The 20,594-nt window shown below is 49.1% G+C and overlaps 6 protein-coding genes across 6 annotated transcripts; 2 read left to right on the top strand and 4 right to left on the bottom strand.

Moving 5' to 3' along the window:
• Nucleotides 1-1,384: 1,384 nt before the first annotated feature.
• On the bottom strand, nucleotides 1,385-2,026 carry ANOM_010782 (GNAT family N-acetyltransferase; the record flags this gene model as incomplete). Its single annotated transcript, XM_015556038.1, has 1 exon — nucleotides 1,385-2,026. One exon carries the CDS (start codon nucleotides 2,024-2,026, stop codon nucleotides 1,385-1,387), a length of 642 nt encoding a protein of 213 aa, XP_015402610.1.
• A 1,130-nt stretch (nucleotides 2,027-3,156) lies between these two features.
• ANOM_010781 (M28 family metallopeptidase) lies at nucleotides 3,157-6,386 on the top strand (the record flags this gene model as incomplete). Its single annotated transcript, XM_015556037.1, has 2 exons — nucleotides 3,157-5,634; nucleotides 5,690-6,386. The coding sequence occupies 2 exons, from the start codon at nucleotides 3,157-3,159 to the stop codon at nucleotides 5,873-5,875; spliced, it is 2,664 nt and encodes an 887-aa protein (XP_015402607.1). The 3' UTR covers nucleotides 5,876-6,386.
• A 398-nt stretch (nucleotides 6,387-6,784) lies between these two features.
• On the bottom strand, nucleotides 6,785-10,316 carry ANOM_010780 (DUF1765 domain-containing protein; the record flags this gene model as incomplete). The annotated part of the gene is made up of 3 exons (XM_015556036.1): nucleotides 6,785-7,730; nucleotides 7,796-9,370; nucleotides 9,436-10,316. The coding sequence occupies 3 exons, from the start codon at nucleotides 10,314-10,316 to the stop codon at nucleotides 6,785-6,787; spliced, it is 3,402 nt and encodes a 1,133-aa protein (XP_015402608.1).
• A 3,236-nt stretch (nucleotides 10,317-13,552) lies between these two features.
• ANOM_010779 (ATP synthase subunit H) lies at nucleotides 13,553-14,285 on the bottom strand. Its single transcript, XM_015556035.1, has 3 exons — nucleotides 14,208-14,285; nucleotides 14,055-14,136; nucleotides 13,553-13,954 (listed from the first exon to the last, which is right to left on the bottom strand). Exons 1-3 carry the CDS (start codon nucleotides 14,232-14,234, stop codon nucleotides 13,689-13,691), a joined length of 375 nt encoding a protein of 124 aa, XP_015402603.1. The 5' UTR covers nucleotides 14,235-14,285; the 3' UTR covers nucleotides 13,553-13,688.
• Nucleotides 14,286-15,131: 846 nt separating this feature from the next.
• Nucleotides 15,132-16,184, top strand: ANOM_010778 (transcription factor SUA7; the record flags this gene model as incomplete). The annotated part of the gene is made up of 1 exon (XM_015556034.1): nucleotides 15,132-16,184. The coding sequence occupies one exon, from the start codon at nucleotides 15,132-15,134 to the stop codon at nucleotides 16,182-16,184; it is 1,053 nt and encodes a 350-aa protein (XP_015402602.1).
• A 743-nt stretch (nucleotides 16,185-16,927) lies between these two features.
• On the bottom strand, nucleotides 16,928-19,944 carry ANOM_010777 (uncharacterized protein; the record flags this gene model as incomplete). Its single annotated transcript, XM_015556033.1, has 3 exons — nucleotides 16,928-17,638; nucleotides 17,695-18,938; nucleotides 18,999-19,944. 3 exons carry the CDS (start codon nucleotides 19,942-19,944, stop codon nucleotides 16,928-16,930), a joined length of 2,901 nt encoding a protein of 966 aa, XP_015402604.1.
• Nucleotides 19,945-20,594: the final 650 nt, after the last annotated feature.

The following is a 20,594-nucleotide window of genomic DNA, read 5'->3' as shown; positions in this document are numbered from 1 at the left end:
TACATTCCTCAGGCTATTGTATGCCCTGTTTGGTATAGTATGCCTGCCTCTGCTTGCCGTTCTCTCAGAATTGCAATCTCATGGGGGTCTGGCAGCAACCGTTCTTGCGGATCACAAGACCTGGTCCTCAAAGGTGAAGTTCAGCCTCTATGCACGAAATTTCCAACTTGGTTACAGATGAGGGGTACTAGCATTGCCGTATGTAGTAATGTAGTACGGAATCCATGATCCATGGGCATGCAAGTACGGACGGGCCCACCAGGTTTCGCGTGTTTCAGCTAGACTCCGAACATTCACGTACATGATTGCTTTCCGTCGTGCCCAGAAATAATGTGATCCGGCTTGACCGGCAGAAAGAATTCTTAGGCCAATTTCCCTGCATCTCGATTTGGTCGGTGGACCCTTCAGGGATGGCCACAACGTGCTCCGTACTGCGCAGTAGTACTAGGACTAGCACTACCTAAAGTGGACCTTGATATTCTGCCATTTACTAAATCTTTGCCACCGTTAGTTATTGTATCTGTTATTGTTGCTACGGTTACTTTCCCTGCTACTTACTTCTGCTTATCTTCCCTTTCCTATTTTGGTTGTGTCTTAGGAGTTATCGAGAAAATCCAAGCCATAGCGTAGGGATAACATTTATCGTTACTAACACTCACAGAATTATTTTTGCACACATCGAGGCCTTCTATAATGTAAAGGGTTTGTCGGTATAACTGATAGAGGCATCATCAACCTGTCGCTTAGGTCTTTCGGACTATATGACGCATTCTTCATGCCCATCCAATCAAGGTTCAGATGGTGTGGTCTCGGTACACGATCTTGCCCGGGCTATCGGCTTTAAGGAAGTCTCAGCATTTGTTCAAGAGATTATCAAGCGTAGAAGTAGTTGATGGAACGCCTGGAGATTGTTGAAAGCAATACCACAAAAACCAGCCGTTGTAATGTTGTGCAGCTCGACAGCTGGTGGCAGCCTGGTACTACCACACCGTTTTCCAACGCTACCACGGTAACTTGGAACTGAATATACATAAACTTGCCGTTAGGAGCTATCAAGACTCCGGCGGCTCCTCACGGACCAAATACAACTTCACTGGAGATAATTCGTACAATAGCTGAGATTTACGTCTTCATGTTCAATGCACTGAACTCACCATCAATCAAGGCAATATTCCAGCGGCTTGACTACAACTACAGGAGCCACTGTCTGTAGAACAAGACCAGAGTTGATAATGAAAAAAGGCGGTAACCATGATATAGCATACTATATAAGTTTTCTGGTTGTGAGAATAAAGACCTTTACTCCTAATCTAACCTTTATCTCCGTTGAAACCCCTTCTAGTTTATTGCTTTGGAGATATCCTACCTCGCCATGGACTAATAATTATTTACTTGACCCTTCCGTCGACTTCCAGGTCTGCTGCTGTCCTTTCCATTCTCGGTCCAGCATACCGAAGGTTAACAGATCATGCCAATCTCCATCGTACCAGATAGCTTCTCTTTGCCGTCCTTCAAATGTAAATCCCAAGCGCTCATAAAGACGTGTGGCACCTTGGTTATAGGAGAAAGCTTCAACTGCGATACGGTGCAAACCAGCTTTTCGAAACCCCCAATCTACCGCCCATTGAATCGCTTCGCTTCCATACCCTTGATTCTGATAGGGCTTAGCAATATCGATACTGATAGAACTTTTGCGATGATGGCCGTGACCCGGTTCGCTCTTTTTGAGAGCAATAATTCCGATCGACGTCCACATTTCCTGGGGAGGGCCAGCCGTCCCAGGTTGGTCATGGGCATTCTGGGTTGGCAGTAAGATGATAACTGCTAAAAGCGTGTCCTTAACGAGATTTTTCTTGTAGCCATTCAGTGTATCACTCCTCGTTTGAGGCTTCAACAATGTTGAGTTTGAGGTCGCATACGATAGGGGATCCGACTGGATGGAGTGAATGAAATCCTCGTCTTCCGGTGTATCTTCAATGGCTCGATAAGCTAGTCGCTTGGATCGAAAAGGGTTGAAGGTGGACATTATGGTATAACACGAATCCTGCAATGCAAACTGTCCAGTCCATAGGATATGGCAGGTAAGTCTTCTACAATTCAAATGTAGGATGGGGTTTCAATTTACAGAGAGAATCTGACGTTTAACCGAAAAGAGTGTCCGCCATATACACCGTCAGCACAAACGATATGCACATTGGATGTACAGATGATTTGACCCCACATGATAGTGGGTCTAGTCCTTTGGCAGAAAATAGACAGAATAGAAAAATCGAGATTTATGAACAGATGGGACGTATCGACGTAATGCCGTACAAATGGTCGATCCCTCCTAGGGCAGTTTCTGGACCCCAAGTTCGAGGCACAAATCTACCTTCCAATAGTTATAGATGTTGCTAGAGCTGGTTTCTTGTGACATACTCGATGTCTAGAGGGAGCCAGGATTATATGTAAAGAGAAGAACAAAAACGATATAGAATCAGGTATTCAATGAACGAGAAACGTTAGCAATGGTATACCTTGAGGCATAGATGTACGGTATGTACGGTATGGTAACCGTCATTAGGAACGATAAACGGTCATGGTCAGGTGAATCTGCGATTCTCTCGCTCTGTCGCTCTGTCGCTCTTCACTCATTCAAAGCAGTTGAACTGATTGAAGGTTCTGGTTTGCATCCATGGAATCTGCAAGGGGTCTGACGCTCCATAGTCATTCCTGACGATGTGTACCTGGCATAAGAAGGATTCAGGGCAAAGAGGAACAAAAAAACCCTTCTGCCTGCTTACGATCGGAGTGCCGAGCGTGGGTCTCAGGTCTCGTCTCGCCTGCGCCACGCCTTTTGACTAACATTCTGGGGAAAGGGCAACGACGACGCCTCAAACTCCCTCCGACTCTATCTATCATTTACTAATTCAGTATCGACCCGTTAGAGACCTCTCCTTTTCACGGACCGTCACCCTCCACGGTCCCTTAACCCCTTCTTTTCTTTATCCATTTTCTCCTAAATTATTTTTGTTTCAGTCATTCCTGCGTTCTCTCCGGCCTGGGAGTATGTTTGCGACTATCACTCCTTTTCCATCCAGATCATGATCCCGCTTAGTCCGGTATCTGTGACCCGGTCCAACTCGCACGGCTCCCCGGAGCCCCAGATCTTCCACCATGGGCAACGACAGTAAGTTCGAATACGAAGCCCTCCCTATTCCCTCCTACGAAGAGGCCGTTGGTGCCCGCCCGAGTTCCTCCCGATCCAACCTCGGCCCCGAAGCAAACGACGAATCCGAGAGGCAAGGTCTACTTCACAATGTCGACGATGTCACTGCCCGCGAAAGTGCCGGGCCTAGACCCCATGGATACCAGCCTCCTACGGTCGAATCAGTCCGAGATAGCCTGGATGGCCTCGACTCCCCAGGCGCCGACTCCGAAAGGGGCTCGCTCGAAGAGTTGCAGCGGGAATTACATGAGATGGACGTGGAGGACGGCGATCAGCAATCGTCTCAACGCTCTCGCTTGTTAAGTTCTCGATTCTCGAAGCGGTTCAGTAGTCTGACGCGATCCCTATCTGCCATTCATCTTCCTATACGCCGATATCTACCGAGTTTCCGCTTCACCATTGATCTTAATGACACTCGAACAAACTTGAGAACACACGGATGTATGATCATGCTGCGGTTATTCGGGCTATTCTTAGTGGTTTCAGTTGTCTACATCTTCTTCGTGTCGGATATTTTCAGCATGAACTCGCGATTTATCATGGGCCAATCTTATAGTGCGGCATCTGTGGAGAATTTCGTCCAGGGCCACGTTAATGAAACAAATATCGCGGAGAATTTGAGGAGAGTCACCAACTTTACTCATATGGCCGGTACCGAAGGAAGTTATGCGTTGGCGGAATGGGTGAAGCAGGAGTTCAAGATCGCAGGCTTGGATGAGATTGAAATGGAGGAATTCCAAGTGTACCTGAATTACCCCAGAGATGACGGAAGAAGAGTCGCTATTGTTGACCCTCCTGATCTCGCCTGGGAGGCTACACTCGAAGAAAAGAACGGGGAAACGCCCGTGTTCCACGGGCATTCAAAAACTGGAAATGTCACTGGCCCTATCATTTACGCCAATTATGGTTCTCGGGAAGACTTTCGATACCTCGCTGATCAAGGCGTCACCTTAGAAGGCTCTATAGCCCTCGTGAGGTATTACGGGTCGGAGTCCGATCGAGCTTTGAAGATCAAAGCTGCTGAACTGGCCGGCGCGGTGGGGTGCATCATCTACTCAGATCCCTCTGAGGATGGCTTCGTCCGAGGGCCAGCCTATCCGGATGGACGCTTTATGCCGGAAGACGGTGTTCAGAGAGGTGGCGTAAGCTTGATGTCATGGGTGGTGGGAGATGTTCTCTCCCCAGGTTTTGCGTCCACACCGGACGAAAAGAAAAGACTTAAGCCAGAGGAAAGCCCAGGATTGACCAGCATCCCTAGCTTACCCATCGCCTGGCGCGATGCCCAGAGGCTTTTGCAGGTTATCAAGGGCCATGGCTCCCAGGTGCCTGACAAATGGGTTGGTGGCGTTCCCAATGTGGACCAATGGTGGACCGGAGACGGAACGTCCCCCAAAGTTAACCTCATGAACTTACAAGACGAGGAGGAAAGGCAGCCTATCTACAACGTGTTTGGGAGAATCATCGGTTTGGAACAACCGGAGAAGAAGATCATCGTCGGAAACCACCGTGATTCATGGTGTCTGGGAAGCGCCGATCCGGGTAGTGGCACTGCTGTTTTCCTCGAGGTTGTGCGGGTCTTTGGCGAGCTCCGTACCTTTGGCTGGCGTCCGCTCCGTACTATCGAATTCGTCAGCTGGGATGCAGAAGAATATAACCTGATCGGGTCAACAGAGCATGTGGAGAAGGAATTGGACGCTCTTCGTGACCATGCATATGCTTACATGAATGTCGATGTTGGTGTTAGCGGTAATGAATTTGAAGCTTCGGGATGCCCGCTTTTCGAACGTGTTGTGACGCAGATTCTCGGACGCATATCGGACCCGGTCGCCAATGAAACGCTGAAAGAAATCTGGGAAAAGAAACAGAAAAAGCTCGGCCCGCTCGGGGCCGGTAGTGATTATGTGGCATTCCAAGATATTGCTGGAACCTCCAGTGTGGACTTCGGATTTGTTGGGGAGCCTTATCCCTATCACAGTTGCTATGAGAACTGGGACTGGATGGTACGGTTCGGAGATCCCGATTTCCAGTATCACAAAATTTTGGCTCAGTTCTGGGGATTGCTCATTCTTCAATTTGCGGATACTCCAGTCTTACCCTTTGATTTAGAAGTGTATGCCGATCATATTGCTTCATATGTTATTGATCTGGAAAAATATGCCAAGTCCCAGAACGTCCCGATTGCCCGTGACGCTTCCAATGGCAATAGCAACCGCGAGGTTACTGTCAATTTCAAGCCTTTGTATGATGCTGCCGCCAAGGTCAAAGATGATGCAGCGCAGTTCCAGCAGTGGGCCCGTGTGTGGCACGACACAGTGTTAGGCACTGGAGGTTTCGAGAACAATGTGATTGCGGCTCAGCGGATGGATCATAATGCTCGAATGGCTCGCTTCGATACTCATCTTTTAGACGATAGGATAGATGGCGGCGTAAGTGGTTTGCAGATTTTGGAACAACGGATGTAAGCTAACTACTTCTCGCCAGGTGCCTAATCGTACGCAGTTCAAACATGTCCTTTTCGGGCCTGAGCTATGGTCCGGATATGATGCAACATTTTTCCCTGCCATTCGAGACAGCATCGATTCGCGCAATTGGACACTGACCCAGGAATGGGTTGACCGGGTTTCCGACATCCTACGCACTGCAGGTGATAAACTCCTGCATGGCTAATCTTGCAGCATGCCTACCCTTTTTACCTCCCATTTTATCAACACTCTTCGATCCCCGATATTCTCGCCTCATCATTCGATACGATCGTCCACTGAAATTCCTACCGCATCTAAAACACTACTTAGACTTCCTCCCGCTTGTTTCAGCGCCTATTGTATATGTCTACCTGTGTTCTTGTCCTATTTGTTTGTTAGCCTCTGTGGAGAAATGTGGCTCGAGGAGCCATTGTATCATCCACCATCTCTCTACTGACCTTCATTAGAAGATCTCTTGTTGGGTCTAGTGATACGTCCGGTAGGCATTTTGCTCCTTTCCGCACTATATATCCACTTATCCTTGCATAACTTCTCCCTTTGTTATTATCTTACTGTATGTATCTTTCTGGTCTGATGGGTGACCACTCAATTATCCCATCTGGTGTTTATCTACCGGCGACAAGTCAGACTTGTCCCTGACTCGGAGCAGAGGAGTAGTGGGTTCAGGATCAATAAATGTTCAATTTCCCTCAACACCATTCCAGTGTTCGTGATATAAGAATCGATGTCTTTTAGGAGATATCTGACCGAAACCTAAACCGACAAGAACGGAATGAGACAAGGGTTTAAACTTTGATGCGAAATTCCTTCCTCTTTTATTCCATGATTATAAATTCTAAAAGGGCCCGCTACTATATACAAAAGAAATGAACCCGATATCTCATAGATATATTACATAGACAGTGTTGTTATACAACAGCTCCCTCCATTCAGACAGCCGAACACCACGCTTTCATTGAAAAGACAGCACCTGGAAAAGCAAAACGGTTTTTAGAATCAATCAGCGGCAGAAAAGAAAAAGATGCGGCATAGTTCCATATTGCGCGGATCTCTTTTTTCCAGCATCGTTATTGCGGCAGCCTGCTGCACCGACTCATTTTCTGAAGCTTTCAACGCCCAGCGTTGGGGTTTCGACCATTCGATCGCAGGGTACGCCCTCATCGCGTCGCCGGGCGAAGAAACTGTCACATTCTGAGACAATTTGGGCCCATTCCGCAAGAGCACGTCCCACGTACTTGTTCGCAACAAGTGGGTGGCTTATTGCAGGCTCTGGAGCTGGTGTACTGGAACCCTTCTCAGATTCCGAGCCGGTGTTGGTATTCTTTGAGATCTCTGTCTTCTTGGCTGAGGGTGGGTCATCTCGGGCGCTATCGCTCTCAGCTTCTTCATCGGAATCTATGTCGGATTCGTCGTCTGCATCAGCAGATCTGCGCAGCTGCAAGTGCAGCTGGGCTGCCACAGGCAGACAGGGAGTGAAAAGGCGCTTGTTTTTGCTGGGCCATTGAGGCCGGTCCATCCACTCCAATGAAAACTTAAAGGAGTAAGGCTGGTGTGCTGTCTTTGGTCGAGAGAGTTCTCCAGAGCTATTATTCGACCGGGAGATCTCATCCATGCGTTTGTCAGCAGATGCTGCGCTATCAGACCCAGTTGTGTCCAGTGACTCCTCAGAGCTACTAGAAGGTGATGCCTCGCCATTGGATTTCGAGGAAGAGCCACCGAACATAGCTTTCAAGAGATTCCATCTCTTTTTAGGTGGCTGCGTCTCAGAAGACGTGGATTCTGGTTTCACGGAGCTGCCGCTTATGGAGGCCGCGCTCTGCTCGGGAGGTGCCGCAGGGATGACGCGGTCAAATGAGACAAAAATACTAGGTGGAGTGAAATGATTATCACATCGGATGATGATGATTCTGCGCCCGGGTGCTGGAGTACAGGGCGCTGAAGATAGCGGCACCGTAAGTTCCTTTTCAGCTCTTGCTTGAAATGTCAGGTAATATTCCCAAAGACTTTGTAATCGGCTCCCCAGCACTTCATAGATTGTTCTACAGCAGCCTGGTTAGTATCGTTCTCTTCCCACATCAACATCCCGAAAAACCTATGCACTTACGAATCGAGCGGTGACGGGTCCCCGTTAAATCTACCCAATCTCCAACAAAGAAGACGATGAAAGTAGGCACGGACCATAGGGCTCCAGTGACAGAAGTAATGGTAAAATAACGACTCTTTCAGAAGAAACCCTAGGCAAAGGTCTGCCTTTCGCTCTTCTGAAGCGGTCCATGTGCTCCACACGCAGAAGAGGAAGGAGAACACACGGACTTCAGTAAGAGAGTTATGGCTTTGCATCATCCGATCGCAAACTTCAAGCCAGAATTTCCAGTCAAACAAGTCCGACTTGACCGACTGGGAATATCGTGTTATTATAGGAATGACTTCTTCAACGAAGTCGCATAGTAAAAAGCAGGCATTATGATCAAACAACGAGGTCTTTCCAGCGGCGGTTTTCATAACCATAGCAAAGGACTCGGCATATAGCAATCGGGCATGATTTGGTTCAACGGAAGATTCAGAGAGAAAATCGCGTAACAGTATAATTAAACGGTTCTCGGCCATCGATCGATGGCTGTTCGCAGCCCCCAAAGGAAGAGCCGAGACCGAAGCATCAGCACCTTCAATAAAATCGTCGAACGTGATTGCGGCAGCAGTGTGTGAGTTTGTTGGTGCCTGGGGGACTGACTGTTTATATAGAGTGTCCTCCAGAACGACAAGAAGTTGTGCGTGTATTGGCAATAAGCCTGGCGCCAAGACACGTTTGTCTTTGTCAACGTCTGCAGGCAACGCATCAGCGTAGAGTATGTGTATATATTTGACAAATACAAAGAACAAGTCACTATCACGGCCACTCCAGCGTGAAACCCAAGGGCTCTGCCACCGAATCTGCGCCGTGCTCAAAGGAACATCGGGCTTTCGGCGGAGATAGCGAACTAATGGCGTGTGGCTATGGAAAGATAACGAGCGAAGAGCCGCCGGGAAGTTCAGCGCCAGATCCTGTGTAAATGCGCGTGCACTACCACTGCCATCTACATTCGACTGGGTAAGAACCCGTCGGAAGATGTTGGGCGGCGTGTTCCACAGCCGAACAAGAATGTCGGCCACTCCTGGGCAGAAGAAAAACGCATAGGCACAAGCTTTCCCGCAAAAAGCCACCAAGCTAGCCGGAGCGTGTCTCATGGACATCCGTTCTACCACAAAAGCCATTTGAGACAGCAAATTTTGCGTGAAAATGTTCCTTATGTTGTGATGAATTGATTCGACGAGAAAATCCGAACTCCCGGAAGAGCCCTCCGAACTTTCTGAAATCGAGGTTGAAGCATGCTGTAGGGGCTTCGGTGAATTTCCATCAGATGGCGGCGATGGAAAAGGGATCCTCCATTCAGGTCGAGTCATGATCCCGACAACAGCTTCTAAATACACCGGCCGGTCAGTGCCCGATATAGATTGATTGTGCTTCCCATTAAGCATCTCCAACAATCCTATCCACCACTTGTTGAGGATATTAACTCGACGATCCAGGTCTTCCGGCCTCAATGACTTATAAGATGGATGAGAATGATTACGGTTGAGGAAAGGTAGAAGTGAAGAGCGGATGACGTTGGCTTTCAAAGCACTGGATTTGGATTGAAATCTGTGATAGTCAGTCGCCTGGATTCGTGCGAGTTTCCGCTTGACCAGCATCCCACAGACACTCACTTTTGAAAATCGGCCTCGAGGCCACGAAAAACACCCCAGAGTTCATCCTTCTTACGCGTGAAGTCTATACCGGCAGACGCAACCGATGTCTTGGGCATTGGGGGGAGGACTGGAGTTGTCACATTGAGCGACGATGTAAGCTTTTCCAACGAGTTCTTAGCCGTTAGCGTGAAAGGCGATGGAGTATTACTATTGGGGGTCGTGGGACTATCCGCTTGGCTTTGTGTTACGACCGCTACCATCGGCCGCCGAGGCCGTTTGTTCAGGATTGTCCGCCTGCGCGTAGGAACAGCGGGATCGGATTCTATTACTGTGTCCAGCGGAGTGAGACCCTTAGTCTGCGATGCTAGCGAGCTTGACGGGGATTGCTCCTCCGCACGCATTGTCCGCCCCCTCGAGCCCTTAGCGGGCGGGGAAGGGGATCTGCTAGGCGAGCTTGACTTCCATGGTTTGCGGGCGAGGTTGACCAATCTTCCGGACATAGAGCGGGCTTTAGAGGGCCGGGCCACAGGCTCTGGAGCCTTTGTCTCCGGGACTTTTGTCGTCTCTGGGGCTTTCGGGGGAGCTTCGGAGAGTTCCGCGCTAACAGGATCGGTCACATCTTCGGTCGAAACGCTGAATCGAGAGACGGTAATGATCGATTTCTCCTTGTTCCGCAGTGAGGTTCGCCTTAGGATGTCTTTCCCCGCTGCAACATCCTCCTTGGACGGGGATGTGGAATCCTTTGGGTAGGTCAGGTCTGAGAATGTCCTCCGGAGAGTGGGCGAGGCGGATTCCGAGGCGACGAGATCGGGAAGGTGGTTATAACTGGCGGAATGGGGTAGCAAGACATGTTCACCATCTCGATGATTGCTTATTGTCTCGAGAGAAAGAGGAGACATGGTCAAAAGTAACCAATGGTGACTATAGGTCCAAGACAAGGGAGAGTGCTGGAGGGATACACATCTCCCCCAACCGGGAGTGGATCGTAGTTGCTGTTAGCGAGAGAGACCAGCTCCTCCATATATTATAGACCCACGTCAAAGGGTATCAGAACATGTGCGAGAGGGTGCCCTTGAATTGCATCGAAATGGTGGTGTTGTCGCAACGGGAATCGCAGTGCAGTAAATGTCCCGTACAAGTCGGCGTGTAGGCAGACGTAGGGCAAGTGACGGCGTTCAACGAATGAGGCGCAAGTTCCGCAAATGAGTTGAAGTTGACAATTTCACTCAAGATCCAGATTATAAAGTAGTAAGGGTTCCCAGTATATCCGACTAGGGTCCCTCGTTAGTCGAAATTGCAACGAATGGAGAAGAGCGCGGGCGGTTGATCGACGGAATTTCCGAAAGTAGAGTTGGAGAAGAGCGGAGAATTGATTATGGGCGTTGCGGTCTTTATTTGATGGTATGAAACGAATGACAAAGTAGGAAGGTCTAGCCACGCTTATTGGCTCTTCTCTTCTTTTCTTTATATTTTGATTGAAAAAGGTAAACGAAGAAGAAGAGAGAGAAAGAGAAAGAAAGGGAGGCAAACAAATCGACGGGGAGCGGAGGAGAAGGGAGCCGCAGGGAAAGATTTAATGGGGAATTTTTGGAATACTAATGGAACCATTTAATACTTACTGTCTAGTTTCAATGGTTTCCACCTCCCGTACCGTCGAAATCCAGGGTCCGAGTTTCGTGCGAATATGAGGTAATGGCGGGCAACAATTTAACTATCTCTGTACACAGGTAGACAAGAAGGGAGAACCAATTCAAACCCACCTTCTTTTCTGTCCCTAAAACCTCTTCCATTCGTCAATCTCTCTCTTTCTTCTTGATTCTGTTATTTATATATTTGATTTTTGATTTTTTGATTTTTAAGTTATTGTTGTCCGTCATACATACATGTCCGAGTACGTATGCATCCACGTAGGGATGTACAGAAACGTACCGACAGGTATCGTTCCAAACAGCTCGTCTCTCATACTTCTTCCAGGTTGGGTATTTTTTAGTATTCGGAATCTGAGCGACCCGACCCACGGTTTCATTTAAAACCAAATCAAATCTTATTGACTTAATCTCATTTTCAATCTGGCAGTGCCCTTTTTCATTTTTTTTTAACCTTTTTTGCCCTTTTTTTTTTCGTTTCCCTTTTTTCGTTTTTACTTTTGACCTTTGTCTTTTGTTCTTTGACTCTCGGCTTAATTTTCCATCATGATCGTGTTTAGTCGTGCCATGGGTGGTCTAAGCCCCATCTGCAAGGCTGGAGGTAAATCATTGAATAGTACATCTTACTATATCTCTATATATAAATACCACCAACAGATCAAAATAAAAAAAAAACTCAATTATGAGTGGATGAGTGAAATCTAGCTCTCATAGAAATATCTGAGAAACAATACAGTAGTGAAATCAATGAATTATTGACAAGTTTCTTTAAATCCACTGCACATGGCCTGAGCACCTGGAGGTATGTTGGTAGTGCTGCTAGGTAGGTATTGTACTGTACTGTACCTGAGGTATCTTACTGAATCGTGGGATTCGACATATCCCATTCATTTGGACTTACATGCACGTCCAGCGAAGACTTGCAGATTACAATTGCGTTAGTCCGTCAGCCTTCTCTTGGGATTTTACGAGTAAGCGACTCTTCTATGGAATGTGCCATGAAATCGGTTGAGTACAGCCTCTTTCCGGTATATGTTTGTACTGGAAATATTAAAGACCCCTTTTTCTAGAGTTAGCAGGGTGCGAATCCCACTTAGCATCATTGTTATACACAAGGTAAACAAAAAAAAGGGGGGGGAAGAGATTATGAAGGAACAACCCCATTATTTCATTTAATAAGAGTATTATGGTAATGGACACCGTCTTTGCCTTGCAGAGTATCTGCTTGTGTCGTTTCAATTTCGGCTTTCTGATCTATCATTCTTGTAGGTATGACTGTACATACATGCAGGTATACAATGGGCAGATGTACACTTAGACAAAACAGCAGGTTAGGTGCACTTTGTTACCACAAATCTACTCATGTATAGCTGCCAAATCTTAAACGGGGCCACTAAAGTAAATGAGGAAAGAACTATTGAAGGATAAAAGGATTATGAACAGTCTAGTGGCAAATCACTTGGGATACTTCCTGGAATGTTGTACAACTAATCACAGTTGGGCAACCTTCGGATGTCTCCCAGACGAGGGTCATTCTTTATGTCATTGTCCGACCAACAGCATATGGGAATCTGACGATCTCTCGGCAGCGCCGTAATCCTTTACTCCGGAAATCTTTTTCTCGGACCCCGTAGATAGTCGAAGGACAGGGAAGTGTGGCCTCGATATTAACTAGTCCCACTTTCGATTGATCGACTATGCAGTGTGCACACAATCTTAGCCCATCCATTTGAAGGATAGACTACCGAGCCACCGTTCTCGTGTTCTGGGCTGTGGTTATCGGTACATCTGTCCAGCGGGTTGATTCCGACACTTAAAAGACGCACGAAGAAGGCTGGGGAAGTGCTATGGATCGTCTGGCGGTCTGACGTGATGCGATCTGGAGCTGTCATATCTCCTTCCTCCATCCAGGTGGGAAGTGTCCCTAACGCAAGACGCTCTGCATTCAACAAACTGTAAGTTTGTAACTCAAGGGCGATATCTTGTTTTTCTTTCCGATCATCGGACACGTTATCGATCGTTGTTTCCACGGTGTGCTCGGCTGAGTCTCCTGTATGATCTAGGTAAATCTTATATATAGAATTGATGGGCGAGAAGCTCGAGGTATGACCAAGCCATCATTCACAGCCATGTACTATACTGTCAGGTATTACCCTCCATGGCTGGGTGAGCGTTCACGAGCTGCACAATTAAATCACCATTGCAGGTTGTATCAGCATCTACCTGATTCATATCCTGTTTGAAATCGCTATTGCGTGTTCAACACATCAATTCGCAATGCATTATCGGTAAAACTTTTGACGTTGCAGTTGGAAACCTGCAAGTAACAATACCCCGGTCACACGGTCGGCCTAGTATCCTGAGGCCAACATTTACACCAGTTCATCTCGTTTCAAGCAAAGTTAGAAAAGGGTTACAAAACACACGGAACATTGAATAAGATGATAATAATAAATGCGGAAAGTAGGACAATGCCAGTTGATTAAGAAAAGGAAATATTCATATGCTCCAAGTAGGTTTAATTTACAAAGTTCCTCAGGACTTAACAACAGGAAGCATATTCTGTTCTCATCCCATTGCCCTTAGGCCCCGATTTTCCCAGACCTTGTCATAGAAACAATAAACCTAGTGGGCAGCGGGAGCCTCCTCCTCATCCTCCTCGAACCAGCTCTCCTCGGCGGGAGCAGCCTCACCAGAGGCAGCCTGGCCCTCAACCTCAACTTCCTGGGTCTCGTAGGACTTCAATTCATTGGCGAGGTTGGCCTCCTCGGGAGACTTGGGGGTAGCGGGAACGCTGAACTTCTGGACGTGAGCTTCGGCGTCACCGGGCTTGACGGGAGTGGGCTTGAAAGCACGGAGTTCACGGAGGTAGAGATCCTGAACGGGGTCGGCTGTTACAGTGTTAGATTTTGACCTGTGGGAGACGGCGATACCATCTCGCCAGTCGTTGCACCGAGTCGAACTGGCTAGTCAAAGGAAGGGGTCACATACCCTGACGAACAGCGGAGGTCAGGAAAGTGCGGCGAGAAGCCGAAGAAACCTGTTGCCGAGAGACGCGGGCGAGGAGAGAGCGCTAAGGAAGGGTCAACAACCTCCACTTGGGAGAAAAGTGAGTGACCATAAAGGGCGTCAGCATGGACTTACAGACGCTCTGAGGGACTGGGACATCATCGCGGCGGGGAGGTGGTAAATGAGGGGAACCTGGGGTGGTTTGCGAAGACAGGTGATGGCTTTCGTCCGTGAATCCGATGTTGGAAGTTCGACGTTTCTTCGGGAGACATCGGCTTGGCAGCTGACTCAGCTATGCGGCTCTTCCCAGCATCGAATGCCGGCATCTTTTAGTCAGATACTCGTTTTGCCTCTTTCTCACTCTTTTCTTCCTCTTTTCAACCCCTCACGAAAGTCGCATCTCCGTCTTTCGCTTCACACGGCTCTCTCCCCCTAGGAGCTCGGTACTCGACGTTGCTCTGCTCGTCTCGATCGAACGATCTCACTTGCAGCGGCTACCTGTCAGGTTCCACGACCCTCTTTCGTGAGACATCTCTCACGGAGACCTTGACTGGTTTATCGCGGTCGGACAAGCCTGACTTCGAGGCTTTGAGGATTCTAGGACGCCAAAGCAGAAGGTCTTTCTACTCGCTTCCACCCGCGAAAGTTCTTTACTCTGGGGCCAGTTGTAGAATAAGGAGTGGAGGGCTCCCTGGAAAGGTATAGCATTGAACTGAGAATCTGGTCCCTTTGAGATTTAGGAGAGATGGCTGTGGATTTTCAACAACATGTCCTAAATTTCATTTGGGGGCCTTCAAGCTAACGTGGTTACGAAGGCAGTGACGCAGAAACGTGGCTTGCATTCTAGTCAGCGATTTGCGCCCCTGTGATTCTCTCCTTTTCTGGTACATCCGAAGACGAGTGTTGCCTTGATTGTACTTTTGTCGGAATACAGCCGTCAACCTGTATTCACCACTCTTCGTTCGCTTTTGTGCTCGCAAACATAATCTCCCTATCTCTGCCAAAAGGTTAGCGAAACGTCGACGAGAACGTATCGAGTCCACTATACAGTCTCGCAAAATGGCCACCGCTCCACCCCAAGCCAGACCTGAACCTGGTCAGTGGAAAAAGAACCTTTCGCATCATCTCATCTGTCCCGAGTGCAAGGAGGTCCCGCCCAATTTGGAGTTCCCCGGGTCGCATGAAACGGTATGCGGGTCTTGCGGTTTAGTGCTCGCTGATCGGGAAATTGACATGCATTCTGAATGGCGTACTTTCTCCAACGACGATCAGAACAACGATGATCCATCTCGTGTCGGAGATGCTTCAAACCCCCTACTTAACGGGGACCAACTGGAGACCCAAATTGCAAGCGGAGGCTCTGGCCGTGTTCGTGACCTGTATCGTGCTCAGAACAAGCAGTCGAGCGAGAAGGCGAACAAGTCTCTGCTGGCTGCGTACAAAGAGATCGGTGCTTTGTGCGATGGATTTAGCATTCAGAAGAATGTCGCTGATACCGCCAAGTATCTTTTCAAGATCGTCGATGATGCGAAGGCCTTCAAAGGGAAGTCCCAAGATGTGATCATTGCGGGTTGTATTTTTATCGCTTGCCGTCAATGCAAGGTACCCCGTACCTTCACCGAAATTTTCGCGGTCACGAAAGTGTCGAGGAAGGAAATTGGCCGAATCTACAAGGCGCTGGAGAAGTTTTTCACGGCCCAGAACCTGGAAAGAAACAACGCCGTGGTATCAAACGGTGGTGTCCCAGATCCCAACGACACATACACCGCAACAACTTCCACCAAACCCAGCGACCTGTGCAACCGTTTCTGCAATCTGTTGGATTTGCCCTTCCAAGTCACCAGTGTATCCTCTGCACTTTCTGACCGTGTCACAACCATGGGAGACCTGGCCGGCCGGTCTCCTCTGTCCATTGTTGCAGCTTGTATCTACATGGCCTCGTATCTGATGGGGCACGGCAAAACTGCCAAAGAAATCAGTCAGGTCGCTCATGTCAGCGACGGAACTATCCGCGGTGCCTACAAACAGCTCTACGCGGAGAGAGAGCGCTTGATTGACCCGGAATGGATCAAGGACGGAAAGGGTGATTTGAAGAACCTACCCGCCAGTTAAATTGACCTTTTATACTCTCCCCACATAGCGCTTGGGAGTGAAAATTTACTTCCTATTAGATGATTCCAAAGCCCCTAACAATACCATGATACCCAATCAAACAAAGAAATTCAATATAAAAATGGGAGGCAGAATGGAAAGAGACCAATCCCGGCGTCCTCACTGCTCACCCTAATTGTTCTGCTATTCTGATATGATTGGACACGTTCATACATCGTGATGTTTTCCTTAATTCAAGTTGCAACTCCTAGTAGTATCAAAATTGCAAAACCGCGTTTGCCTGGTTTGCGTTAGGTATGTTAATTACCCTTCCAGTCCCCCCCCCCCCTTTCCTTCTCCGTGATTCTTTCTATCTTCATATTCTGCTCAGCACTTTTGATATTGATGTCAGATGAGAGTACCCTTATATATAGCTTTTGTTTCTTGGCCAGGAAGAACACAAATGGAATAATTGATCGGGAAACTTGTGCATTGGATACTCAATAAGTCATATCGTAGCTGTATGTGTGTCACTACTACTATTATTAGTACGGCGGCATAGATTGCCAAAGAGAACTGCACTCGTTACCCGGGGCAGGATTCAGGATTACGTCCAATGAAGGACATGAAAGATTCTCGGTCAGTAAATTCTATGACTGCTACACCGTGACAGGCGGTAGTATGTCTTTTACTGGCTGGTAAAAAAAGACGAAACAGGTAAACAACAAATACAACGCAAAACGACTACGCTTCAAGAACTTTCCTTAGTTACCCTCCGAGGGCCGTTTTCCATCGGCTGCCGCAGCCGCAACTTCAGCAACATCCTCTAATCCTGATTCAGCCGATAAAGTGCTCTGCGGTTTATCGACATCAGTTTCGGTAGATACCGCTTCAGAGGAAGCTTCTGGCTCATCTCGCTTGGCTGTAGGTACCACGATAGGACCCCCATCATCGAGGGCGCTCGTTACTGTGTGGGCTGCTTCTGTGAATGTTGGTGGCTGGGGCTCAGCTGGGGTTGACTCGCTCGATGATACCGGGTCCTCTATGGGAGATGTTGGTTGAGGATCAGCCGACTCACCGGCAGTGTTCTTCGCTATCGGGGGGGCCATGGCGTTGTCTTCTGACGTTGTCGTGTCCGGAGCAGCCGACTCGCTGGCAGTGTTCTTGGCTATCGGGAGAGCCATGGTGGTGTCTTCTGACGTTGTTGTGTCCTGAGCAACGACTTCGTTCTTATTCACCTGTTTTTCACTGCCAACAACCAAATTACCAGCCTCATTAACCTCCCAAACATTCCAGGTTTCAGTGATCCTGACTTCTGAGATCGTCGGCAACTTTGCAGCCACATTTTCGGCGGCCGGTCTCCTCCGTGCGGGCCCACGGGCCCTTCCCTTGCGAGCATCACTTAGAGGAGCTTTTTCCGCCGGGGGCTCCTCTGCTTTCTTCTCTTGTGGCTTCGGTGGCGCTTGAGGGCCCAACTGCAAGCGGGAATTTAGATCTGACAAGAACCCTGCCTTCAAAGCAGCGATCTTACTGCCTCCCGGACGGGCCGGTACTGCTGGCTTCGGCTTGGCCGCAGCATCTTTAGACTCTCCGCCATTTCCAGGGAACACGGGCTTAGCTGGCCGGGTCGGGACTTGGGGCTTGGGACGGTCAGGAATTGAAGGTGGTTGGCGTTTTTCAATAGGCGAGGTGACTGGCTTTGTAGAAGTATCCACTGGGGGGCCTGTTGAGGACGCTTCTGGGGTCGAACTGGTATGCTAGGTTTCGTCGGCACATCTGGGCTCTTGACCTCTCCCTCTTCTGCCGGCTCTACTGTGGTTACCAGCTTTTGGCTTTCGGGGGCATCTTCCCAGATGTCCCTGCTGGGAAAGCGCTGCTTGGCAATGTCTGGACGTGAAACAGGCTTCTCGTCGAGACGTTCTTCTGATTGTAGAATCTGTGATGCAACTTTGTGTGGATCAACGCGGGTAGCCTGGCTTCTACGGAAGGACTCCTCCTCCGGAGTCTCAAAGTTTTCGTTCTTAGGAACATCCGGTGTAGACACCGTAGCGTGCAATTGCAAGCTATTCGGCGAATCCTCCCAAATGTCTTGGCTAGGGAACCGGTGCTTGAGCAAATCTGGCCGCTTTTTAAAGCGGTCGGCGGTCGAAAGAGGTTTTTTCTCTGCATCATCATCCTCCGGGAACAGAGGCTCATATTCCTCAACATCATCAAGTGGGGTATGCGTCTCTTCCCGTTCGTCGCGCGAATTGTACCTTGCCAGAGTTGGCAAACTGTTGCGGTGGCTCGCAGTTCTGCTGCCCGAGCGGCTATGGGTGACACTTGGGGTGTGACTCCTGTCGACCTCCACACTTTCCCTTCTGTCGAATGTGGGAGATACGGCGGGGTGCTGGAAAGCAGATTCTGGGCGCACCTCATCAGCAGCCAGAATAGGCTCATCCTCATCTACATCACCCTCCCCAACTTTTCCAGAGAGTTCTTCGGGACCTGGAGTTTGAGCGAAGCCATCAGGATGGTGTAGATGATGATATGGTTCGTCAACGTGTATCACCCCTGGTTCTTCTGACTTGTGAGCGGTATCTTCAGAGGTCGCAGTTTGTTGCTGGCCCTCAGTCTCGACGGAAGGCACGCTCTCCTTGCGCAAAGGTGACTCAGCGACAAGGCGGGAACCACGGCGCGATCCAGGCGGCGGTGATGATAGACGGTGAGTGTATTCGTCAGCGGCAATGTAACCAACCTCCTCTTCTGGGGTTCCGATTACAGCAGGTGACGTGCCTAAGTTTATTCATCGATTAGCTGCATGGTCAATTTTCCAGTGCCATTTAAGCGACTCACCAAGTCCGCTCCCGGTCACAGCAGAGCCCCGTACAATCTTGTTCAGATCATCACTACTCAATGCCCAGTCTGGTCGTGGCGATCCAACTCCGGGGCCATATTGACCCTGCTCTTCCTTGACATATTCGTCGGGGTGCTTTTCATACCAGGCCTTCTCGAACTTGTCATTGGGCTGCACGCCATGTCCGTGAAGACCATAGCTTCCTGGCGGCAGGGAAGCTTCACGACCACTCCGAGTTCGGTTATGGCTGCGGCCCGAGCGCTGGCCCGAATTCTGTTCCAGATGGTATGGACTTGGAGAAGGGGCTTGTACATCGCCCGCATTAGGGTACATTGGAACCCTAATCCCATGCTCATCGCCGTTCATAGACAGTCGTCGATCAATGGAAGTCGAAGAGTCCGCACGCGAGTAACTTGTTCGAGACTGTAACGAGCGAGTGGGTCGTTCATGGTGGTCATCAGGAGTGGGGGATGATGTCCCACCAAGACCTGCTGCTGCAGCCTGACGAGAATCTGTACGTGTGACGGCTTGCAGCTTGGCCTTGGCGCTGGAAGAGGGTAGTGAAGGCCTCGGCGCATGGAGCTTCAAATCGCTGCCCACGTTGCGCATCTCTGCGGGAGTCGAATGGTGGCCCTCTCGGTGACTCTCGGAGACATCAGCCATGTTCAAAGCTTCGTATTCATTACCCTCTTCGCCAAGGGAAGGTATCGTCACACTCGGAGGTCGCTGCGGCACATCTTGGGAAATGGTGCGAGTCAAGCTCGAGCCATTGGGTGGCTCATTCAAGGGAGACGGGGCGTAGCTATCTCGAAGAGGAGATACGGAGCGGTCAAAACGACGAGTGGGACGTGGTGGGATCTTGGGCACGTCTGCGGGTGCAAGACCCTGCTGGTTAGGCGACCTTGACGGTCGAGGGGGGATGGCGGGTGCAGGTTGTGTTGTCATGACGGATGGAACCTAGCAATTCGATTAGGTGTAGACTAGAAGACGCACTGTTGATGATGTTAGCCTCCTTCGGTGTCAGGTTGAGAACGCTCCTCAGTCACATGGGCAAGTTCAGGGGGTAAGAGAGGGGCAGTTCGGCGCAAGTGAAGCTACAGCTAGCACGATAGCCTGGGCTGTACACAAAGTCGGGGCCAATTGAAGTGGGAAGGGGAGAAATCCTGTCCCGAGCCCCTGTTTCTCCAACTTGGTAGGATTTGTACTGGGAGGGATCCTATTGGAAGGAGAAGATATGTTCGGAGCACCAGTCGTAATCTGAGACAGTAGTAGATAAGATCGGTGTATGGAAAGCTGATAGCAATCTTGGCCACGCCGCCCAAAGGTATTGAAGAAGGTCTTGCACTCCTTTGTGGATTCTGACAAGGAAAAATGTAATAATTTGCTGCATTAAAGAAAAAGAAAAGGGGGAAATCAAACAAAGGGAGATGAGCGAGATTACTCACCAATGTTGCGATAACAAGAAGCAAGCACGAGGGGATTGTAGAGCTATCTGAATATAAACGGGCGATGAGGTGGAAGCAATTGAGTGGTCAAACAGGGTTAAAGCTTTTCCAGTAAGGAAAGCCTGTAAGAAAGAAAGGTCAAGGACGAGT

Source organism: Aspergillus nomiae, assembly GCF_001204775.2.
Source record: "Aspergillus nomiae NRRL 13137 chromosome Unknown contig00420, whole genome shotgun sequence".
Taxonomy (NCBI): domain Eukaryota; kingdom Fungi; phylum Ascomycota; class Eurotiomycetes; order Eurotiales; family Aspergillaceae; genus Aspergillus; species Aspergillus nomiae.
This window is presented reverse-complemented; position numbering and strand designations above follow the sequence as displayed.

What these genes read in the sequence shown, in the direction of transcription:
- ANOM_010779 (XM_015556035.1), bottom strand. Translation starts at nt 14,234, where the DNA reads ATGATGTCCCAGTCCCTCAGAGCGTCT. An exon ending in CCCAGTCCCTCAGAGCGTCT is followed by an intron (nt 14,137 to 14,207) that starts GTAAGTCCATGC and finishes ACCCTTCCTTAG; the next exon opens with CGCTCTCTCCTCGCCCGCGT. An exon ending in GACCTCCGCTGTTCGTCAGG is followed by an intron (nt 13,955 to 14,054) that starts GTATGTGACCCC and finishes ACACTGTAACAG; the next exon opens with CCGACCCCGTTCAGGATCTC.